At 36.9% G+C, this 21,800-nt stretch overlaps 1 protein-coding gene across 1 annotated transcript in view; it reads left to right on the forward strand.

The window, feature by feature from the left end:
* The window catches only part of MYOF (myoferlin), a gene marked incomplete at both ends in the record, with an annotated part of 69,844 nt that extends 53,125 nt beyond the window's left edge, over positions 1–16,719 (forward strand). The window contains 19 exons of the mRNA XM_080348236.1: positions 184–345; positions 870–1,035; positions 1,658–1,734; positions 5,081–5,092; positions 6,354–6,452; positions 7,089–7,214; positions 7,998–8,153; positions 8,267–8,358; positions 9,849–10,019; positions 10,595–10,743; positions 10,965–11,104; positions 12,085–12,173; positions 12,257–12,352; positions 13,048–13,189; positions 13,492–13,591; positions 14,505–14,698; positions 15,646–15,755; positions 16,091–16,238; positions 16,684–16,719. Of these exons, the coding sequence (XP_080204362.1) occupies positions 184–345; positions 870–1,035; positions 1,658–1,734; positions 5,081–5,092; positions 6,354–6,452; positions 7,089–7,214; positions 7,998–8,153; positions 8,267–8,358; positions 9,849–10,019; positions 10,595–10,743; positions 10,965–11,104; positions 12,085–12,173; positions 12,257–12,352; positions 13,048–13,189; positions 13,492–13,591; positions 14,505–14,698; positions 15,646–15,755; positions 16,091–16,238; positions 16,684–16,719 (2,265 nt within the window). The remainder of the gene's footprint in view (positions 1–183; positions 346–869; positions 1,036–1,657; positions 1,735–5,080; positions 5,093–6,353; positions 6,453–7,088; positions 7,215–7,997; positions 8,154–8,266; positions 8,359–9,848; positions 10,020–10,594; positions 10,744–10,964; positions 11,105–12,084; positions 12,174–12,256; positions 12,353–13,047; positions 13,190–13,491; positions 13,592–14,504; positions 14,699–15,645; positions 15,756–16,090; positions 16,239–16,683) is intronic.
* Between the last annotated feature and the right edge of the window lie 5,081 nt (positions 16,720–21,800).

A 21,800-nucleotide genomic window follows, 5' to 3' on the forward strand; every position in this document is an offset into this window, starting at 1 on the left:
TTTTCTGTGTTTTTGAGTTTCATTTTTTCCATTAATGTTTCTAGAAGAACTACCCTGAAATATTTTGCCAGTCACATTTTATTATGGAAAATACTTAATTTCTGCTTTCCTACTTTTTTGAGTACCACATTAAGCATCTTGATGTCTCTTCTACCTTTGGTTATATTAGATTTTATTTTACAGATCCTGGCTTGGGGTTTGCGGAACATGAAAAACTACCAGCTGGCACCTGTTATGTCTCCGAGTCTCATTGTGGAATGTGGGGGTGAAAGGGTGGAATCTGTGGTGATCAAAAACCTCAAAAAGACACCGAATTTTCCATCTTCGGTTCTCTTCATGAAAGTTGTACGTTGCAAAAAGCTATATATCAGCTATCCGTGGCAAAAATCCGTTATCCCATACTTTGAAAGCTCAAGGTTTTGTTATGCAAGAATGAATAGAAAAACTTACGCATCCTTTTTTGACTTAACATTAAGCAATTTACTGAGCCTGAAAATTCTAATCAAGATCATATAAACATGTCTGTACAATTGCTGGTAAATTATACCATCTTCTATGCATAATTCAGTGCAGTGTATATATATATGAAAAAGCATCAATTTACCTGCAGATGTGTGGCTATTTTCTTATTGCTAGGATGGGATCTATGCAAGAGTCAAGAAAATTCAAGATCTGGGCAATTAAACTTATTCCTTACTGACTTCTATTAAATCATAATATAAGGTTAGAAATTTTCATTCACCAAACAGCCATAGAACATAGTTCAGTATTAAATAAATGAAGTAACAGCTCTAATTTAGGAAGGCAATCTTTAGTCTTCATTTTCCTTCTGTTGGCATTATAAAAAAACTCTGACCTTTCATTTTTAGCTTTTGCCAAAAGAGGAGCTGTACAGTCCATCTCTTGTTATTAAAGTAATAGACCACAGGCCATTTGGACGGAAGCCCATCGTGGGACAGTGTACTATTGATTTACTGGAAAGCTTTCGCTGTGACCCCTACACTGCTAAAGAAGACATTGCACCACAACTGAAAGGTAAACAGCTAGAAAATGAAAAATTCTACTTTCTTATGCTAGAATAACCTGTCTTCAGTGTTTACTCCGCATACTGTACTGCTGAATAGCCATCTCGTGTACCTCTGGAGAGATAACGTGATCTGAGAGAAAAAAAAAATCACAGTATTAATGCAGTATTCTGTGGAGCTGGTACATAAGAGGGCAGAGTGAAAAGGCAAGTCCACCCTCAGAGTTACTAATAGTTATTAATAATAACTGGTTCCCTGAAGTTCCTCTTTAGGATCAACTTGGAATTTAACTACCTGCATATTACCCCTACACTAAGTACCAACATCATGATCCAGTATTCCAGCAAGAATGCTCTGAATACAATGCTAACATTTCCTCTATATTTTTTTTCCAAGTTTTACTCTTTTTAAAAATTCTACATATTCTAGAAATGTTTGCATATCCTGCACAAAAACATATTGTGTATTTTTAGCAACAGATGGCAACTAATTGCTTTCTTTAGAGGATCAAACATACAGCCACTGAATTCTTTTACATGTTTTGTAACTGTTTGGACTTCAACTCTGATGAAAATGTTTAGTAAGATATTTTCCTTACATCATATTGCTTTAATAAAATCTTTGGCTTACAGTTAGTCTCCTTTCTGCTGCACCTCGCCAGGATACAGTAATTGAAATGGAAGACACGCAGCCACTGCTAGCGGCTCAGGTAAGCTTTGAAACTTGATGCCTGACTTTCTTCTTCAGATCTGTGCTTTCTGAGAAACTATCTAGACAGCAAAATTGTCAGAAACATATGCAACCTTCTGCCTGCAAAGCAAGATGCAACAAAGTTACTTTGTGACAGGAAAGCAAAGGAAATACATTAATCATTTTAACCTCTGTTTTCATATAGTAAACATAAAACTATAGCTGTTTATGCATGGTAGAGTTCACCCAGTAGCTTAAGAGTGAATTCCTTTGTTCAGTAGCTACCGAGGCATATGGTAGAACTTGACCCAGTTGTCCACTGCTGATGGTTACAGCAGCCTGATCTTGCACAGACTGAGTGCTTCTAAATAAAGGAGCTACGAGAAGGTGTTTGCTTTGGTGGGTACAGAACCAAAGCCAAGGTAACACAGACCTTTGGCTGCTCATTTTATCAGAGTCGTGGCTTTTACAACAGTCTTTAACTTTTATCTGAATTAAGCCTTCTGTTCTAATATAAATGTTTCATAGCTGGTACGGAGAATTTTTATTTCCTTTAAAAATTTTAAGAAAATAGATCAAAACAACAAAGAAAACTTATCACTTTGAACTCACTGGCAAAATTGATTGAATTTGTGTAGTTAAATTCAACCAGAAGAGGGAAAATTTTGAATGCTACATAAGGTGAAACACATTTTCAACTATAGCAGGGAAAACCTGAAATGCTACATAAGGTGAAACACAATTTGTTTTGTTGAGTTGGACATCACGCAAGCCAAATATAACATTAGATACAATGATAGCATCCCTATGACAGAGGAAAGAATATTCAAAACAATTCAAATTGAAATTAGTGCAACTGTGAAAAGTGTAAATGATATGCAGAGAACACCCTGAGGACACAAAATACCAAAATTTCATCAATTACATTCCAATTTCTAGTGTTTAAGCAGTATGTCAGCAGCACTCAGCAAAATGGCTTCTCCAACAACAGTGCATGTATGTATGTATGTATGTCCCCAGCTAATGCATGGAGATGACCAGACCAGGGGTTGGTGGGGGAAGAATGTTAATGGGATGTGGTCACAAGGCTGGACTTCTCTTGACAATTATTTCATACAGAGATTTTGGAGGAGATGATGCTCATAAGTCTAGTATAATTAGTCATAAATATTAAGGTATCCTTATTCCGAAAGTCTTACCATGTTTGTACAATATGTATTAACTATTAAAAACTTTGTGTGTCAATTTATTTGGCATCTATTTACTAAAAGCACAAAATCAACAGGATTTAACTACACTATTAATAGTAAAACTTTCTTTAAAAGTGAACTTTGTGGAGAGTAAAATAAATCTACAGTAAATAAAATTCTAAGTCTAGCTTTTCTAGGGATCCACGTTATCTCTTATTTTTTTTCCCATAATTTCAAGAGGATCCAAAAGCTAATAGTTCAGTGTTAGTGTCTTAGAAACTTCATATATAAAATCTGCAGTAAAGTTGATGGATACGTTACAAAAAAAAAGGACAGTAACCATTACATGATCTTTACCATGTGAATATTTCACTCCAAAATCTCAGATTTATTATATGGCATTTTATTCTGTGTTTTGGCATTCTGTGAGAACATCCTGCTTACCAGTTTTAGTAACAATAATACCCAAATATTGAAAATGCATTATTTGCTTTGGGAATTTTTAAAGAAGGTCTTAAGGTTTTGATTTTTTTTTTTAATTAATCTCTTCTTCCCAAAGCTACCAAGTGCACTAGTTGAGGAGACATATGAAGGTATATCAAGGAGAGAACAAAAAACCCTACATCACAACAACAAACAAACACCACAAAACCACAAACCCTAATTTAAACTCTTCCAACATTATGCTTTGATGAAAGATTCAGAGTTCTACACAATGTATTTTGTGAAGAGGCTTTGAATTGAGAGTTTAAATTATTATTGCATAGTTATGCAAACTACTCTTCATATTGTCAACGTTACAAACTGGTGTTTAAACAAAGACAAATTTAAATATGGCAAAGTATTCAAAATTACCTCATGAATTCTGCCTGTAAGTTTTGCAAATCACTACATGACGTGGTTTCTGAGAATAAACCACCCCAATTACCTTTAAGAAATCATAGAATCATTTCAGTTGGAAGAGACCCTCAGGATCATCAGGTCCAACCATAACCTAACCTAACTCTAGCACTAAACCATGTCCCTAAGAACCTCTGTTAGTCCTGTGCAAATCTGAAAAAAAAAAACCCTGTATTTCTGATTTCAAGTTAGACAAGACTACACAAATACAGTACACCTGCACATCCCAGCAAGAGAATTACTTAGAGACTGCAAATCGAAGTAAATGACCATGATATACCAGCGTGATGTCCTGATCTATTGATGCATTTGGCTTGTATTCATAAAACATTTTGCATATTTCTTCTGCTTTGCACAAAAATTTATGGATTATGCCTTTAAATTAAAACACATAGTATGATGCATAAACACTATCCGAAATCACACTTGCTAATCTTAGCTTCCAAATGGGATGCATGGTGCTTGCTCTTAATGGACTATGGTCATAATTATGGTATCTGTGATTTAACTGGTGAAGCATTTTGGATTGTGTAGATTGCTAATACATTTATACAGGTAAATCCATAGACATATATACTGGTTGTTACTGTACTTTATAATTCACTTTCTTCCAGACTCCTGAAAATCCACAGCCTGTAACCGATTGAAAAATGATAGTGGAAGGAAAAGGGAAAAGGCTGTTGAGCAAATTGTTTTATAAAGAACTAAATATTCAAAAAGGAAAAAAAAAATAACTTGAACTTTATATATGTGAAAGTTGTTTGGAAAACAATCTCTGGAATAGATTCAGTTTTGCAAGTGCTCCTAGATACATTTTTCAAATGAGATAAATCAGATCCAGTGCTCTATGCAACCACAGATGAAGGCATAGATGATGCTGTCATGGAAATCAATAAACACAATTCAGAGTGGAACACTGCAATGACACAATAGAAAAAACCAAGTTTCAGTTTTGCTTTGTTATATGAAGAACAAAGCGCAGGGGGATAAAGTCCTACAGTCCTAAAAACCTGCTTTTAAAAATTTTTATATATATGCTCCAGTTTAATATCTAGGACATAACAGCAGGAAAAAAGTTAAACGTGATGACTGAGTATTCTTCAAAAGTATATATAAATTATTGATGTTAGTAACTTACTTTACGTACATACTATATAAAAAACCTAAACATTTAAAGTCTGTTTAACTATATAGAATTCATAAAGTCATAAAAAATCATATCCTTACCACTGTTTTTGTTTTGCTCTCTTTTTACCAATTGATCGTCATGACCAGCTTACGGAAAAGGTAATGTGTATTATTTTTTAAAATCTACACGTTGGTTTTCCCCAACTGCAAATCAATAAATCAATACTGCCCCTAAATTAGCATTTGAAGCATGTGGATGAGAATGGTAATCTCTGAAAATGCTTGACATAAAACCTACAGTGAACTTGTAAAATGGCAAATTTAGGAAAAATATGCATGACTGAAATAAAAGCCCCTAGATATTTTAAAGAACAGCTCACATACTTTAAGACTCTACTTAAATTCAAACAATCTTAAAGACTTTTTCAAATTTACACCATGAATGAATACTATTCATTACCAATCGAAGGATATTTTCAGGGGCAGATAATGATATTATGCAATCCCTATGGATAAGCACAGAAAATATCACACTATTGAACAAAGTGATTATCAGACTTAAATAAAGATTAAAAAACCCCACAGAAATAACTGTCTTAGTGGAATGTATAGATTGCTAACACCTAGGGTCTCCTGAAGCTCACTAAAGTATTTCCAAGACAGCAAAACTCACTGCTCCTTTTTTTCAAGTGCCTTTGGTAAACATTAAGGTCAATCTCCAAACGCCAGATTCTGTCACAACACAGACAATCCCCACTGGTTTTAACGGAATGGTGCATGATTAGAGCAGTTACAGGTCTGTCCCAGTGTTACTACAAGGCAACAGTTTTGAAATAAATGGGAATCCTGAAAGCAAACTAGCACATTTGTCCCTCAGGAGAAGTTTTCAACGTGTTCACTGTAGTATTTACAGTCATGCAATTCCTGTAATGAATACCAGGTATGACAATGTTTCTCCATAGCAGCTGAAGCAACGACTGCACCAGCTGAGCATACATTCCCTTCCCTTGCCCTGACTGAACTACTCCAGAACTCAGGTGGCAAGAGATGTGCCGCCCTGCCCAGAGATGGAGGAGAGAAATACACTCACCTCCAGAAGTCAGTCGTTTGCGACAGGTTTCTAGATACCAGCAATTAATTGCTTGCTTGGAGATGGCTGGCTGTTGACTATCAACACAGCTGGATTATAGATTAGATACCTAAACCTGGGTAAGAGAAATTCCGTGTTTTTAGCCTTAATATTCACATTCTAATTTTCTCTCAGATGAACCTTTACTATTACTTAACTGATAATAAGTTTTAGAGTATACTGTCTTTTAGTATGTTTTGTAGTTTCTGTTGTTCATTGTTTCTGCTGTACAGCATGATATAAAAAAGGCTTTGTATCTCAATAACACTTTTTTATTCGCTTTTCTTTAAGGAGGAAGAAATTGTTGATTGGTGGAGCAAATTTTATGCTTCAATAGGAGACCATGAAAAATGTGGACAGTATATTAAAAAAGGATATGACACTTTAAAGGTATTGCTCAGGATAAAATAAATTATCTCAATGTTTATAGGCCCAAAAGCTGTTCAGAGCTGTGCCCTTTGTTTTTAAATGCTCTTCAGAGTTTAACTGTACATGATTTCCTGTAAATATCCACTACTAATTCATGTGGTGAAATGAAGGTTTTGAGAAGATACATTTGCTTCTTTTCTACTTAACTACATTTACTAAGAGATATATTAAGAGTTTAATCTAAACTTCAGTCAAATAGAATTTTATTCCTGACTTCTTTTGGTGCCAGGCAGATCCTAAATAAACAGACACATTCAGAAAGAATGAAAAGAGAAGGTCAGTACTTTTACTGTCTGGTTAGAAGTTGAAGCCAGACCACTTTCATTTCTCATCTAATACATCTCATGAAGAAAGATAAGTTTGTGAAATGCTATTTATTCTGTTTTTAACATGGCCTAAATGAAGTTTGATAGCATGTTCTCCAAGCATTGCATTTGCTTCCACTTAGATGTAAAAATAAAAATGTTCCAAATGCTTTGGTTCCTTAAGATATTCTATCAGACATACAATACACTTTGCAATGCCACAATGGTGGAGCTGCTCTTTGCGGTAATTTCTAAACTGCATTTTTTTCATTCTCCTTTTTCTTTTTTTAAGGTATACGACTGTGAATTGGAAAAGGTACCTGAATTTAACAGCTTAACAGACTTCTGTGACACATTTAAGCTATACAGAGGCAAATCTGAGGACAGCGATGATCCATCAGTGGTTGGGGAATTCAAGGTAAATGTCAAATAATGGGCAACAACCAAATGCTACATGCAGTGCTTTGTATGTAAGTGGTTAATTAAGTAAGTCTACATGCAAGCATTTCAGCTTAAACATGGACACACTAACAGGGGCAACAGATGCTTGTAACTGCTTAGGTACAGGCACTTCTTTTTCAAGGCATGTATAGCTACATGTTTCTCACACTAAATGTGATACATGCTAATTTAAAAGCAATTCTGTTCCTGCTGCTGTGACCTTCCCTGGTACCTGTGGTACAGAACTTTACCAGACAACCTCGTGAACAGGCCTAAAGCTTCACCTGCAGGTGTTCTGAGCAAAGTACATTTTTAGAATAAATTTGGAAAAGGTATTTGGTACTATTTCTGTGACTCTCTGTGATTTTTAAATGTTAAAATAATGTTAACATGGTATGTAAAAAAAAAAAAAAAAAAACCAAAGGTCAAACAAAAGAAAAAAATAAAAACGAACAGTACATTAAATGATGCTTATGGAGTATATATTACATATTCTCAGTTGCAGAAAACCAAGTAACTGTTGAAATCAAAAGAGCTGTATTGATTTAAATCAGGTAAGGATATAACCTTGCCTTTGTAGTAAGTCTTATCCAAACTCCACTTAAGCAAACCAAAAGACTTCTAAGTGACTGTGGATCAGGCTGTAATTTTGCTATTCTATATAAAACAGAGTGTGAATGTGGAGGACAAATAAGAAAAAACAAACCTAACAGTAACTTTGCTACATTTCTCTTGACTCAGTCTTTACATTATTTTTTAGGGATCCTTTAAAATCTATGCATTGCCTGATGATCCCACTGTTCCAGCTCCTCCTCGCCAGTTCCGTGAGCTCCCGGACAGCGGGCCTCAGGAGTGCATCGTGCGAATTTACATTGTTCGAGCTTTGCAGCTTCAACCCCAGGATAATAATGGGCTGGTGAGACTTTTTGCTTTTGGGATGCCTGTGAGCTAAGTCTGCTGCAGTATATTTCAAATAAAGTTAGTCTTGATAACTATTTCTTAACAATATTTTTTTTTTTTTTTAAATAGTGTGATCCTTATATAAAAATATCCCTGAGTAAAAAAGTAATTGAAGACAGAGATAATTATGTGCCTAATACTCTCAACCCAATTTTTGGCAGGTAACAAATTTTTTTGTATTTTCAATTTATTGTATTTTAGAATGTTTTCCTATTTTTTAAGATAAACAATTATTTGAAATATCCAATGCTGTAGTCATAGTTATATACTGACAATTAACCGTGTGTAAAGTTGCATAAGGCATTTCCCTTTGAAATCACTGGACAACATGGGTGTTTGGCTACTCTACAGATTTTCTGTATCGCATGGGTAAATTGCACAAAGTCAAATAATGTATATGTATTAAAACTGCCCTTTGTTACGCATACAAGAATAATAAAATAAGCTTATAGAATATGGAAAATCAGCTTAACATATATTACCCGTACACTGGTCTTTCCTTCAAAGACTAACAATATATTTGAAATATATCAATAGAAAAAATACTAATTAGGAATGGGGAGGTTACATCATCTTTATAATTACTAATAAAATTCTGGGTCTGGCTTGGTTTCCAGAGTTAGGGGAGGATTTTAATATATGAGAAAGTCAGGAGGGCAGGACTAGAAGGATTATAAAGAGCTGGGAAGGCCTACTTTGTAATGATGTGCTGCAGGATTCCAATTGTTCGGATTATGCAAAGAAATAGACAGCAAAGAGACTTGATTATGGGTATAAAGTACCTTCAAGATTCCAGGTTTTTCCAGAATTACTCTGGAAGCCACAGTTTAAAAGTTACACTAGAAATAAAGCAAAACAAAAAAAGATGCAGAGAATAATTAACCATGGAATACTTTACCTCAAAGGTAACAGATTCAGCAGCAGTACAAACCCTGAGGCTGCATGTCTTGGAAGTAAATTCCAATAATTAATTTGAGAAAATTATACAGTCTGTTTGGTGTAGGACAGCTAGATGACAGAATAATCCCTTCTAGTCATACAAGCACACATTTGGACCATAGTTTTTAAGGCTCCAGCTGTGGTTTTATTGTGGTAAAAAAAAAAGTAAAGTTTCTAATCACACACATGCTATGGACTGACCAACCATCCTTTTTGTAAAGTGGCTGGCAGACCCACACTAGTTTTTTTCTCCGTCCCAATTCAAGGTGCTGCACAGAGAACATCTAAGGAATATACTGGATGTAATATCCATAGGAGTGCTAATGGACTCATTAATAAGTGAAAAGAGAAATTGCAGTATGAGCAGTAACTACTGCTAGATTTATCAGCACTGGAATCGTAGAATAGTTTGGGTTGAGAGGGACCTTCAAAGCTCATCTAGTCCAACCCCCCTGCAATGAGCAGGAACATCTTCAGCTAGATAAGGTTGCTCAGAGCCCTGGCCAGCCTGGCCTCATCCATGGATGAGGCATCTACCACCCCTCTGGCATCTCTTTAATATCTTGTAAAGGGTATTGCTCAAAAATAAACTCAAAAGTGCTTAAGTTGGTTTTTGTTTTAGTTTGGGGTTGTTTTGGTTTGGTTTTAAGTTTAAAAATAAAAAGTAGTGCTCAAAAGAGCAATAGCATTAACTGGACATTTTTATGTTTAGAATGTATGAACTCAGCTGCTTCTTGCCTCAAGAAAAGGATCTGAAAATTTCAGTCTATGACTATGACACATTGACTCGGGATGAAAAAGTGGGTGAAACCATAATTGATCTTGAGAACAGATTCCTTTCTCGTTATGGATCTCACTGTGGCATCCCACAGCAGTATTGCATGTAAGTCATTCTGTCTATTAAAAATGTCTTATCTGTAAGATATAGTAACCAGTCTCTGTAAAAAACAAAAACAACGAACAAAAAATTATTACCAAAAACCTGCACTTCCTGCATTTTAAAAATTATATGGTTAAAAACCAAGGCTATGGCTTCTCATGGGTGTTTGTTGTGCTCACTCTAGCATCTGAATTCCAAGATAAGCTGCAAAGTGTTCAGAAGAACCTTGACTTAAAACCACGATGTCAAACATTTTAATATTCTCTTTACATGGTAATGCGTGTTATTTCTGTCCAGAGAACATACACTTAACAGAATTTTATGACCTACTCATGGAAATAAACATGAAGGCATCTTTTAGTGTAAATTACTTTGATATGTAAAGAAAAAAGCATTCTGCCTTGGAAAGTAATAGAGCTGGTACAAAATTATGTCACTGTCTCAAACCCAAGTGGCCTCAATCTAGGCAGTTACAGTGCTGCCCCTTCTGAATGAGTTTAATAAATACATTTTACGTGACATGTAAATGCCATGACTGCTGAATAATTTTATGATGTATTTCTTTTCCTTCCCAAAAGTTCAGGTGTGAATACCTGGCGTGATCAACTAAAACCAACCCAGCTACTGCAAAACGTAGCCAGGTTTAAAGGCTATGCTCCTCCTGTCCTCTCTGAGAATGGTAGGAAGATTAACTACGGGGGACGAGATTATACTTTGGAGGAAGCTGGTGAGCTCATTCACTTATTCTGTATTTCTGTCTTAAATACACATTGATACATATATAATTTTTTTTTTGTTATTTATGGAAAATTAGAAAAAAAAAGATTTTTTTAATGTTGAGCATAGTTTTCCACTCAATTTTAAATATCTGGTTTAAAATTGTTTTTAAGTTCAAATCCAAATTCTGGTTCATTAACTCATGTTCTTTGTCCATTTCTTTCATTTCAGAAGCTAACAAAATTTTGCATCAGCATCTTGGTCCAGGTGAAGAGCGGCTGGCCCTTCATATCCTCAGAACCCAGGGTTTGGTACCTGAACATGTGGAGACAAGGACCTTATATAGCACTTTCCAGCCCAACATCTCTCAGGTACTATGAGCCAGTTTACTTCTGGTTTCTTGAATACAGAGATAGAGCATTCCTGCATTGATGTCATGTTGTCAGTGGTGTGGTATCACTCAGGGGGAAGAAGGCTATAAAACATTATTTGACTGAGAAACTAAGGCAAGTTAGTCTAGAAATGTAAAAAAAATGCAGTTAAGTTTTGCCACTAAGACCCCCCAAGTGACACCTTAAACACTGACAGAATGGAAATTGGGAAAGATTTATTACTTCAGTACTGAAATAAATTGAAATATGTATTTAATACCTCACCAAAAATAATGGAGACAGCCTGGCTTGAGAGCTTCCAAGTTACAGTCAACAAATGAGACCAATCTTGTAATTTCTCTACAAGATCCAAAGGTGCTAGTTTAAACACAAAGTCTTACATTGGACCTCTCTGTTAGAGAGGAACAAAGGCTAACATTTGTTTTCTAGCATTTAGTAACTCGCCAGTGGTTGTATTTGTAAGAAAGTTTCTGCAGCAACCAGAAAACTTAACTGCAAAAATAAAGGTGCCTGCATCTGAAATAGAGTATATAATCTTCAGTGGTTGCCTTACTTCAGAGTCTAGGTAAGGGGACGGATCATCTACACTGCATAGGCCACCAGCTGCAAACTATCAGCCACACAAATGACACTGTACTTAATACCACCTCTGAGAGAACAGGAAGTTGGACCTCCAGAATGAGAACTATTTAGGCCTCTAACTTGCACTGAATTCACTAGGAATTAACATCCCTATTGTGAATTCTTGGCATTGTTCATTTGTAGAAGCTTGTGTCACATGAAGGATTGGGCTTGCTCCTATCTGAAGTCTAGAGAAGCTCTGACATTGGTAACATGGGTGAGCTCTGCTCTGTGGCAAAAATTAATACTTAAGCATGTCAATAAGCAGTTCCATGGGATTACCGTGACAAAACCGTATACAACAAACAATCCCTCATCCATCTTCTCCACTGCTACAGGGGAAGCTCCAGATGTGGGTTGATGTTTTCCCCAAAAGCTTAGGACCTCCAGGCCCTCCCTTCAACATCACTCCCCGGAAAGCCAAGAAGTGAGTATCCATATATACTGCACACCAGCTAGCAGCCCTGACACAAGCAAGTTCAATTCTCTTTCCCCAAACATCTCTCTTAGGTATGTCTTGCGGGTGATTGTCTGGAACACCAAAGACGTCCTTCTGGATGAAAAGAGCATCACAGGGGAAGAAATGAGTGACATTTACGTTAAGGGGTATGAGCGCCCTATCATGTAACACTTACAAATGAATAACTGTCAGAATGTCCTGGGAATGCTCAGACCACAGGTTCCAAAGATTATTTGGTTCAGCCAAGTCAGTGCACACTACGGCCTCTGAAATAGTGCTAACCTCAGAGAAGGGCAGAAGTATTAGGAGATAAAGTATGACCAGTTAATGTGCAGTGAAAGATCCCAGAAGTTCATCTCTTGAGATGGGAAACAATTGAAAAGATAGTGAGTTAACTTGGGTGCTGCACAACCTGGATTCTTAATTTTTACATTTCCTAGTCCAGAAAATAAAAGAAAAAACAAACCAAAACAAAACACACACAAAAAAAAACCCAAAACAAACAAAAGCCAACCAACCAACCAAAACAAACAAACAAAACACTCACCCAAACTACAAGAGAAATCAGAGAAACATACTACTAGGCTATTAGTTTAATTTATCCTAAAAAAGAAAGAAAAATCCCGCCACCAACAGCCCACCACTGATACAGTACTGGTCTTAGCAGAGCAGAAATTCAGTTCAGATGTTCCTATTTACAGTGCCAAATGGGAACCAAACTGAGAAAGGGTGTGAAAGACCCTCCAGCCTTCTGTGAGCAACTCTTACGGCTTGTTTGCAACCACCTAATGATGTGGTTACAGTACAAACAAGCACCAGACACATCCCTCTGTATTTTCAGATGGATGCCTGGTAATGAAGAAAATAAGCAGAAAACGGATGTTCACTATCGATCATTGGATGGTGAAGGGAACTTTAACTGGAGATTTGTTTTTCCTTTTGACTATCTCCCAGCAGAGCAACTCTGTGTGGTTTCCAAAAAGGTAAGTTTTTCTAAAAATTTCAATATTTATAATACAGATTGTAATTAGTCTGATAATTTTGTACCTACATAATGAAAGAGACGGTTTGGCTCAGTTCTGCATACTTTCCTTGAACTGCTATTGGGAACAGATTCAATTTTGCCTTCAAGCCAGGAACACCACACTGTCAGCAGCACTCTCCTGTTAGCAAGGTCCTTAATACTTCCACCAACCCCTGAATTCACAAGTACTAACAGACCACAGCACTGAAATAAGTAATTTTTAAAAGATGCTTGGATTTTATTTTTTTTTTAACATTTTAGGAACATTTTTGGAGTCTTGACAAAACAGAATTCAGAATCCCACCCAAACTTATCATCCAAATATGGGATAATGACAAGTTCTCCTTGGATGACTACCTGGGTAAGACTTCTAAGAAAATAATTACAGTTGTCTCAAAGTAAGAGATAAAAATGGACAATTTTACATTATCGCATAAGGATTGTGTTTACAAAGTGAGCCACTGAGCATCCAAATACACTCCTGCTTTCCCACGCAGTACAGGGTTACTTGTGCTCATGAATGAATAACGGACTATTCAGTAAAGGCCTACTTGCAGGTAACCAAGGTACTTTACATTCAGGTAAGTCCTATCACAATGTACATGAAATTATAATGTGCATTAAAACTTACTTTGCTTATTTCTTTAAGTAAAATTACATAAAACAAAGTACTTCAATTCCACATAAGAGTATTGACATAAGGCTGTAATATAGGTTAAGCAGTCTACTTCACACGACCATTAATGCTACTTCACACCATTATTAATTCTTACCTTTTGTATAGATGTTGTTCTGGAGAAGATTCTCTGCTCTGTATTAAAACAGCTCCAAAGTCTTTAGCTTGCATACAAACCATACAGGCCTCAAAATCTGAAAATAAACAGTTTATTTATAACCATTATTAAAGTTCATGTGTTTAACTAGTAGAAATTACCTTAGTATTACACTGCTGTATTTGGTTATCTTCTGCTTAGGTGTGTGGGGATGAAAAACCTCTATTAAAAATAAAGTGATCTTGCATTAAGAAAGGGGGAGGAGAGCTTTTTAAGTCAAATTTATCAACACCAGTGCTTTCTACACCAGCAAGATGGGTTTGAACACAGCCTGATAGGTCCCACTTCCCTGCCATACAACCTCCTTAGACAAGCAAGAATGTAACGTGTGTGTTGTTTTTCCTGTAGAACATGTTTAGAGATAGGAAAGGTTGATATTGAACCACTATGTTGTATGATTGATTGTGTTATGCAGTGTTTATTTTTGTACCCATCTCCTAGGCTTTGTGGAACTTGATTTACATAAAACAGTCATTCCAGCAAAAGTTCCAGAAAAGTGCAACATAGACATGATTCCAGAGTACAAAGCAGATGGCTCCCAGAAGGTTCCCAAGACCGCCTCTCTCTTTGAACAGAAATCCATGAAGGGGTGGTGGCCATGTTATGTTGAAAAGGATGGCTCCCGCATTTTAGCGGTATGATTATTACTTCTTTTAAAAGTACTTAAAATGTGCTCACCTTGCTTTTCAAATTATAAAGAAAGATTGTAAAGAGTCTCCTGCTTAGCTGCGAGCTTTCAGCTGCAAGCTTCACTCCTCACTCAGATGAGGAGTGAAGAGAACATTCCATGCACAAGTTCAGTAATATTGCTCCATCAACAATTTTTTGTTTTAAAGTAGGAGTTTAATAGTTAAATTTATTTTTTTTTGTTTTAAGTCCGTTTAACTTGAAGGACTCTGTCACCAAGTTGAGTCATGTTATCTTGCCAGAGCAGCCAATAGAGCTATTGTGTGAATGAATTTATCATGTTATTGTTTAGAAGAAACATGACACATCCTAAATGCATTCAAGACTAAAGAAAAACGTTTAAAGCCAAAGAACCACAAGACCTAAAGCATTTTAACTTGATCTATACAGAATATAAATGTATATTTATCACTTCCTAGAATGTTAAGCCTTTCAGGTACGTCTGCTTCTTCTTTCTAATGTTTTTGCCTTTAAAGCTTATTACAGGAATTTAATTAATTGAAGAAAAATATTCAGAAACATCTATCAGGCACAGCAATTAAAAATGAGATGCTTAGGCATTTGGAAAGGATGCCATCTTTGGGTGTTCTTGAAATAAGAGAAAAATTGGTTTGGTTTTGCTAAATAGGAAAAAAAAATGTGTAGCTTAAAAGAGAACTACAAATGAATTAACAGAACCATTTTATGTATGGTGATTTCATTTTCTATTTGTCATTCTGTGATATTGTGTGGTGACACTGTCACAGTGCAGAAACAATTCCATTTTGAGAAGGAAATGAAAACCACACAGATGCACCCAGTGAGGTGGTCTCAAACTCTGCTGTATAAGCACCAAACAAGTACTATTAGTGCTGCTTCAATATGATGCTTGTCTCATCCCACATGTTTTCTGAAGGGTAAAGTTGAAATGACATTGGAAGTTGTCAATGAAAAAGAAGCTGAGGAAAGGCCAGCTGGTAAAGGAAGAGATGAGCCCAACATGAACCCCAAACTTGATCTACCAAAGTAAGACATTTTTCTCTCACTAAGTTGAGAAATATATAATATCTATCCACTCTGATGTTCTTGACAAAATCTGCATGAAGGATCTATTAGATATCAATTATCCTTTGTAAAACTTTTATAAAAGCCAGTCTCGTTTCTTTCTGCAAGCATTAGGATAAAATGCAAGGTGGTTTCAGTATAACAGCACACATTTACTGAACCTGCTGTCTTACATTACAAAACTATCTGTATTTTCTTCAGCCTCCAAACCAGGCTGTTTTAATGTGTTATATTCTTATGCTTAAATATCTCCTATTTTTATAGTATGAGTAATATTTGTTTCTTTCAAAATGCAGCCGACCAGATACTTCCTTCCTTTGGTTTACAAATCCCTGCAAGACAATGAAATTTATTGTGTGGCGCAGATTTAAATGGGTCTTTATAGGCCTTATCATCTTGCTGATTGTACTCTTGTTTGTAGCAGTACTCCTCTATTCACTGCCGGTAAGAATTTTTTGAAGTTACTGTTCTTCAGCTGAGCTAAGAAGCTCAGTTATGTGTGAGCCACTGACAGGACACACTCCTTACTCAGACAAGAGACTCTATCTACTCAGTTTTAGCGGGAGATAAGGAGTATATCCTTAGAGCTGTAAAAAATTCGCAATGATTTTTACTGAAAAAAAAATTAAAATCTATGTTAAAACTAACCTATTAACTAATGAGCAAATGAGTGCTTTAGAAGTGTTAATGACCTGCACAATTGATGGTCTAGAGCCTGGGTTTCAGTCTACTTTAATTTGAAATATCTTACTTATTTTTACTGCATTTTAACTGAAATTACCATACCTTGACTACATTCTGATCCATTTTAATATCTTAAATGTCATTTACAAAACTATTTTGTGTATATCTTTTTACCTCTATTGTTTCTTCCCTCCTCCCCCAACAGAACTATTTGTCAATGAAGATCGTGAAACCAGTTTAAAGAAGAGTTTTTTACCTCATCTTTTTAAATAGAAATGATGTTTTGCCTCCAGCTGCGGACCATATTCAGCAAGGCTCTCCATGCTTTGTATCTGCTAGTATTTGGAACTGCAAAGTAAGAATTTAACCAAGGTTAGCCAAGGCTGAGGAGGCCATGACAGGTGATTTTAAATAACAAAGGATAAACCCCCTCATATTTCATGTACATTTTTTACTTCAGTCATATCTACACATGGTAAAGTTCTGACTTCCTTGCTTTTAAACTAGACTTTTCATAAAAATCACTCGGGAGGCTGCCTGCTCTTGCTATCTCTGGTTTTTAATGGATACTTCTTTTGAGAATTCCTTTCTATTGGGCACACTTTGAAACCTTACATTTTAACTTAATTAAAAACAAGCACTACTCATGTATACAAAGAAACCTCACAGTGCAATCAAAGAAGGGTCAGACACTGTTTCTAGAAAGGTTTTCAGCATCATGCTGCTTAAAATTCTTAGTTACTGCACTGTAGACTTGACAGTGCTATATATGAATCTTAACAACAATTGCATGCACATGGAAGTAAATAATATACTGTTTACTTAGTATATTTTACAAATGTTTAAATAAACTTATCCAAAAGTAAAATGCAAGTCTCTAGTTTTCTTTATCTGTTACAAAACTACAATGCATCAGGTATTTTACAGTGTCTGTCAGAGGATGTAATGCTACAAATCTGGAGTTTAAGGTATTTTACTGCTGCCTTCACAGTGAAGAATAAGGAAATACTTCTGCACAAAGTTCTAATGAATTTCTTCATTAATTAAGAAATTAATAAAGAAATTAAATGTTACATAGTTACACTATGGTCCTTGTGTTTAGAAGTGATCTTGAATCAAAACATAAAATCCTAAACAACCCAGATTCAGTCCTTGTTTGAAATCTGATCTGCACATGGGAAGTATTTCATTTAGCTTCAGTCCCCTCCCCCTTGGCACAACAAAATCTAATCTGCACTAAAAATCAGGTACTAGTCAGGGGTTCCACCTCGCTTTTATGGAGGGTCAAAGCAGAAGCATCTCTCTGAACAGTCTCTGGTGCTTGACATGTAGGAAATCTGCACCAGAACCTGAAATCAGTGTTTTGGATGACTGTCACACTCTTGACTGGATAAAGACTTGAGCTGTCTTTAAAAACGCGACAAAAATAACTGCAGTAATGAATTAGGCTTGAAAAATCTCTGTGTTTAGGGGCACACATACTGCTTTCCTGTAACACAGCACTGTAAAATAAGCATGTACTTGTCAGGCAAAATAAGTAAATCATACTGATTTAATTCTGTTGAACAAGCTAGATGAAAGGTATTACATGAAATAATTTCCAGAATGTGAAGTCCCATTGGCTAGAGTGGTGCAAGCAGCAGTCATTCTGTCAAAAAGACAACAATGCCCTTATTTTTGGCTTGTTAAGAAACTCTCAGGCATTTTGACCTATGAATGAGAGCTCAGAGCTGGAACTAATCACCATCCAGAGGGATTGTCCCTTCACTGATGACGAAATAGCACTCCAGAAATAACTGGCAATTTTTGTGAGCTAATGTTTGATCATTCACTATTAAAAATCTGTCCCCATCAATGCCATAAACCTGACAGGCAGTAAAAATTACAGCAGCCTTATTTTCACTGTAAGACAAGAAAGTGTGTTGCTTGTAAGGGTTGTAATTAGAAAGCATTTAACTTGAAAGCGCATTTCCCAGAAAACAATTCTGAACTGGAGATCCGAGCAAGCCTGTTCACCTAGCATTTGCAGAGTGTCAGGTTCTGCCCTGAGTTGAGTTCACTCTCTTCCAGATGCCTTTTTTGTCTGAGCACGCATAGGCTTGACAATTTCACTACATTTACCAATGCTATTGAAGACATCATAACTGAAAAGTCCGAGAAGCCATTCTGTCTCCTAGTCTGCTCCAGTAACAAACAAAAGGGAACATATGTTGACAAGAAAGAAAATGTAATCATTAACATTTACATACCTTGCTAGTCAAATCAGTAATCCCTGGTATAGCTGTTGTGCATGGTTCCAACACACAGTAGCCTTTTGCCTTATTCAAATGGCACAGATTTAGGCCTTTGTAGGGAACAACTGGATGCTGTTCTTGTTCTGCACTGACTCCCGCCATGTTCACTCTGGCCAGGACAGCTCTGTACTGCTCCAGCTGCCGGCAACTGAGGGAAACATCCTTTGAAGCCACAGGAAAAAAAAAGGGCAGAATGTAGATTTGCCCCTTATCACTCTTGCAACAGGAAATTACTTAATCCCAGAAATTCCTCCTCCTGTCAGTTTGTTTTGCCTAAATGGATAAACTGACAAGTATTTCGTCCTGTAAGCTGATGGGGCCAGTTCAGCTGTACTCTTGTCACTATGTACCCAGTACACAGAGCCTGAGAAGATATTATCTGGGTCTAAACTGACTTCTCTGTTCTGTGAAAATAAAATGTTTGTTGAGGCTACCTTCCCTGCACCTGTGTGTCATTCAAACATGAGATGCTACCCAGCTGAAACAGCCAAGGAAAGTGCTTTTAACAAAAAAATGGCTAAATAAAAGCAGTATGTCACTTTCCAGCGGTATGTCAGAGTCCTCCTGTCTCTGACATCATGTGGGTTCAAACAGTGGCAGCTTCACTCTTCAGTACACCCAGATATCCAAGCAGCATGGGACTTCCTATCGGTTACTTGCTGTAGTCACCACAAACTCTGACTACTGGAATAGGCTGTAAGGAGGTTAACAGCTACAGTCACGTACTTTACAACAAGGCAGATTATACACGAAAGAATCATCACATAGCTCAAGAAGAAAAATTTGCATCCAAACCAGCTCAGTGTAAAATAAAGAGCCAGTAAACTCACCAACGCCTACAAGCTGTTCTTGCATTTCTTTAAACAACCACAAGATGACATCCCAAGTCTCATGTGTTCACAAAGTCCTGCAAATACTTCTGTTCTATTCCTATCCTAAATACACCTCACATATGGAGATGAACAAGGTATATTTAATAGGAAAAGGGAAAACACAGTCCCATCGAAGCCCATTGCTTCTACATGTATTTGGAAAGCACAGCTATAAGCACTTTGGGGACGGGTCTATTACATACAAACAGAAAGTGACTCCAAGTCTGGTCCACACTGACTTTAATGCTGCTGCGTAGGCAGAATTTGAACTCCATGCCTCTGGATACCTATTTAGCAACTTGAACACAGTGGCAGAGAGTGAGATGGCAGCACTCAGTGCTGAACCTTGAGCCAGTGCTAGTTCAGCTAGGAAACTGCACTCAGCTTTTTACACAGTACTTCCCATTGCTCAGAGTTGTGTGTGTCATGTGTACAGTCAGGCTGTCATGTATACAGAGAGGGACCTGAATTAGAAAGACAATTCTCTAAAGAAAGAGAACTATAAATTTCTTCAAAATTTCATATGCAGAAAACAAATGAGAATACACATGGTGTCTGTCAAGCCTGACCGTGCTCTGACCACAAAGGTACCCTTCGGAAAAGTTAATTTCCTTTGTAACCTTTGCTGTGGCTAAGAGATTAAATCCATTGACAGGTGCAAGATGAGGAACACAGCAAGGAAAAAGTATACTTCCCTAAAGCCACCAAAAGATTCTGAATACATTATAATTGCTTCTGAAAGACTCCAAAGCCTTTTCTCTTTTCCCAGCCAGACAAGATATTGGGACTAGCAGCAAAATGCACCAGGGCATTTAGAACACAGCAGGAGGTACACAGTCACCCTGAACAGAGACCACCAGCCACCTCAAAGGGACCCACAAGTGTCAGCAGACAGGACAGAGGCACTTGCTGTATTCATTTAGGAAAGCTACCTAGAGGCGGTCAGTGAGAGACAGAGCCTACAGCATGTCTGCAGCCACTTGTACTCTCAGACTGCCTACCGCCTCCAGCCCAGGCCTTCAGAGATGCTGAGACTTCTGGTCACGATGAAGGGTAGGCGCCAAGCTGCTTAGCCGTAGGAAGACACACAAACCTCTAGAAAGGAAGAAATGTTTAACTAGGAGTGACTGGAGAATTTATATAAGCCTTAAATGCAGCTGCTGTTGGGCAGTAATGGAATGGCTACAGATTTGCACCTAAGCACCTGAATTCCCATCAGTACCTCTTGACACAGCTATGTCCTCCACCAGGTCTGCCACTGAGCGCAGCTCAATATGAAACAGCAGTTAGGAGAACTAATAAAGTTAGATGCATTATCAGACAGGGAACAATGAACAAACCAGAATATGTTACAGTGTTGTATCAATCATAATCCTCTTATAGTCAAACTTTGTATTTGATTTTGCTACAGGTCTCAAAAAAGGCACGTTACAAATTAATGAAGATTCACATGTGGACAATGAAAGCAATCAAAAGCAAGCAGGTAAGGTAAGGCCTCCTGTATGAGAAAAGCTGAAGAGGCCAGCACTAGCCTGGAAAGTGACGAAGTACCAAGAGAATAACAGCTATCTAAAGCTACAGAGAGGTAGAGAACGTAAATCGGATGCCTTTCTTCAGGGACTGTATTAAAACCATGTGGGTTCACACATCAAGACTCTTTCTTCCCCATCAAAGCTTTGAAACTAAAAGGCAAAAAATATACAAAAGGTTAAAGAAGACATTTTAGTGCAGATTTTAGATAAATCCTGGAACACACTGGCCGAGCATGTTATTTGGTTTAGTAAGAAGAAAAATCTCTAATACCTCCTTGCATTTACATATCAGGACAACATTACAAAATACACTAGCTCTAATACTTCACCGCACCCCGTGCTCACTGGCAGGAATCCCCAGAAGGGTATTCCACTCAGACCTAGCACTGTGCAACTGGGAGCAGGATCATACTAGCACAGCTGCAAGAGATGCTCTTCCTTGCAGAATCCCCACCTCTACACTTGAGTACATACTCCTTACTACTCAGGTTATCAGATAAAATATGACAAAGAAGTGATCTCTAAAGACCATGGACCAGCTTCAGAGTTACCATTCCAATGGGGCCATGGCTTCACAATGCATTGGTATTGGTGCCATTACTAACTTTAGATATTTATTCCTGT

Source organism: Nesoenas mayeri, assembly GCF_963082525.1.
Source record: "Nesoenas mayeri genome assembly, chromosome: 7".
Taxonomy (NCBI): Eukaryota; Metazoa; Chordata; class Aves; order Columbiformes; family Columbidae; genus Nesoenas; species Nesoenas mayeri.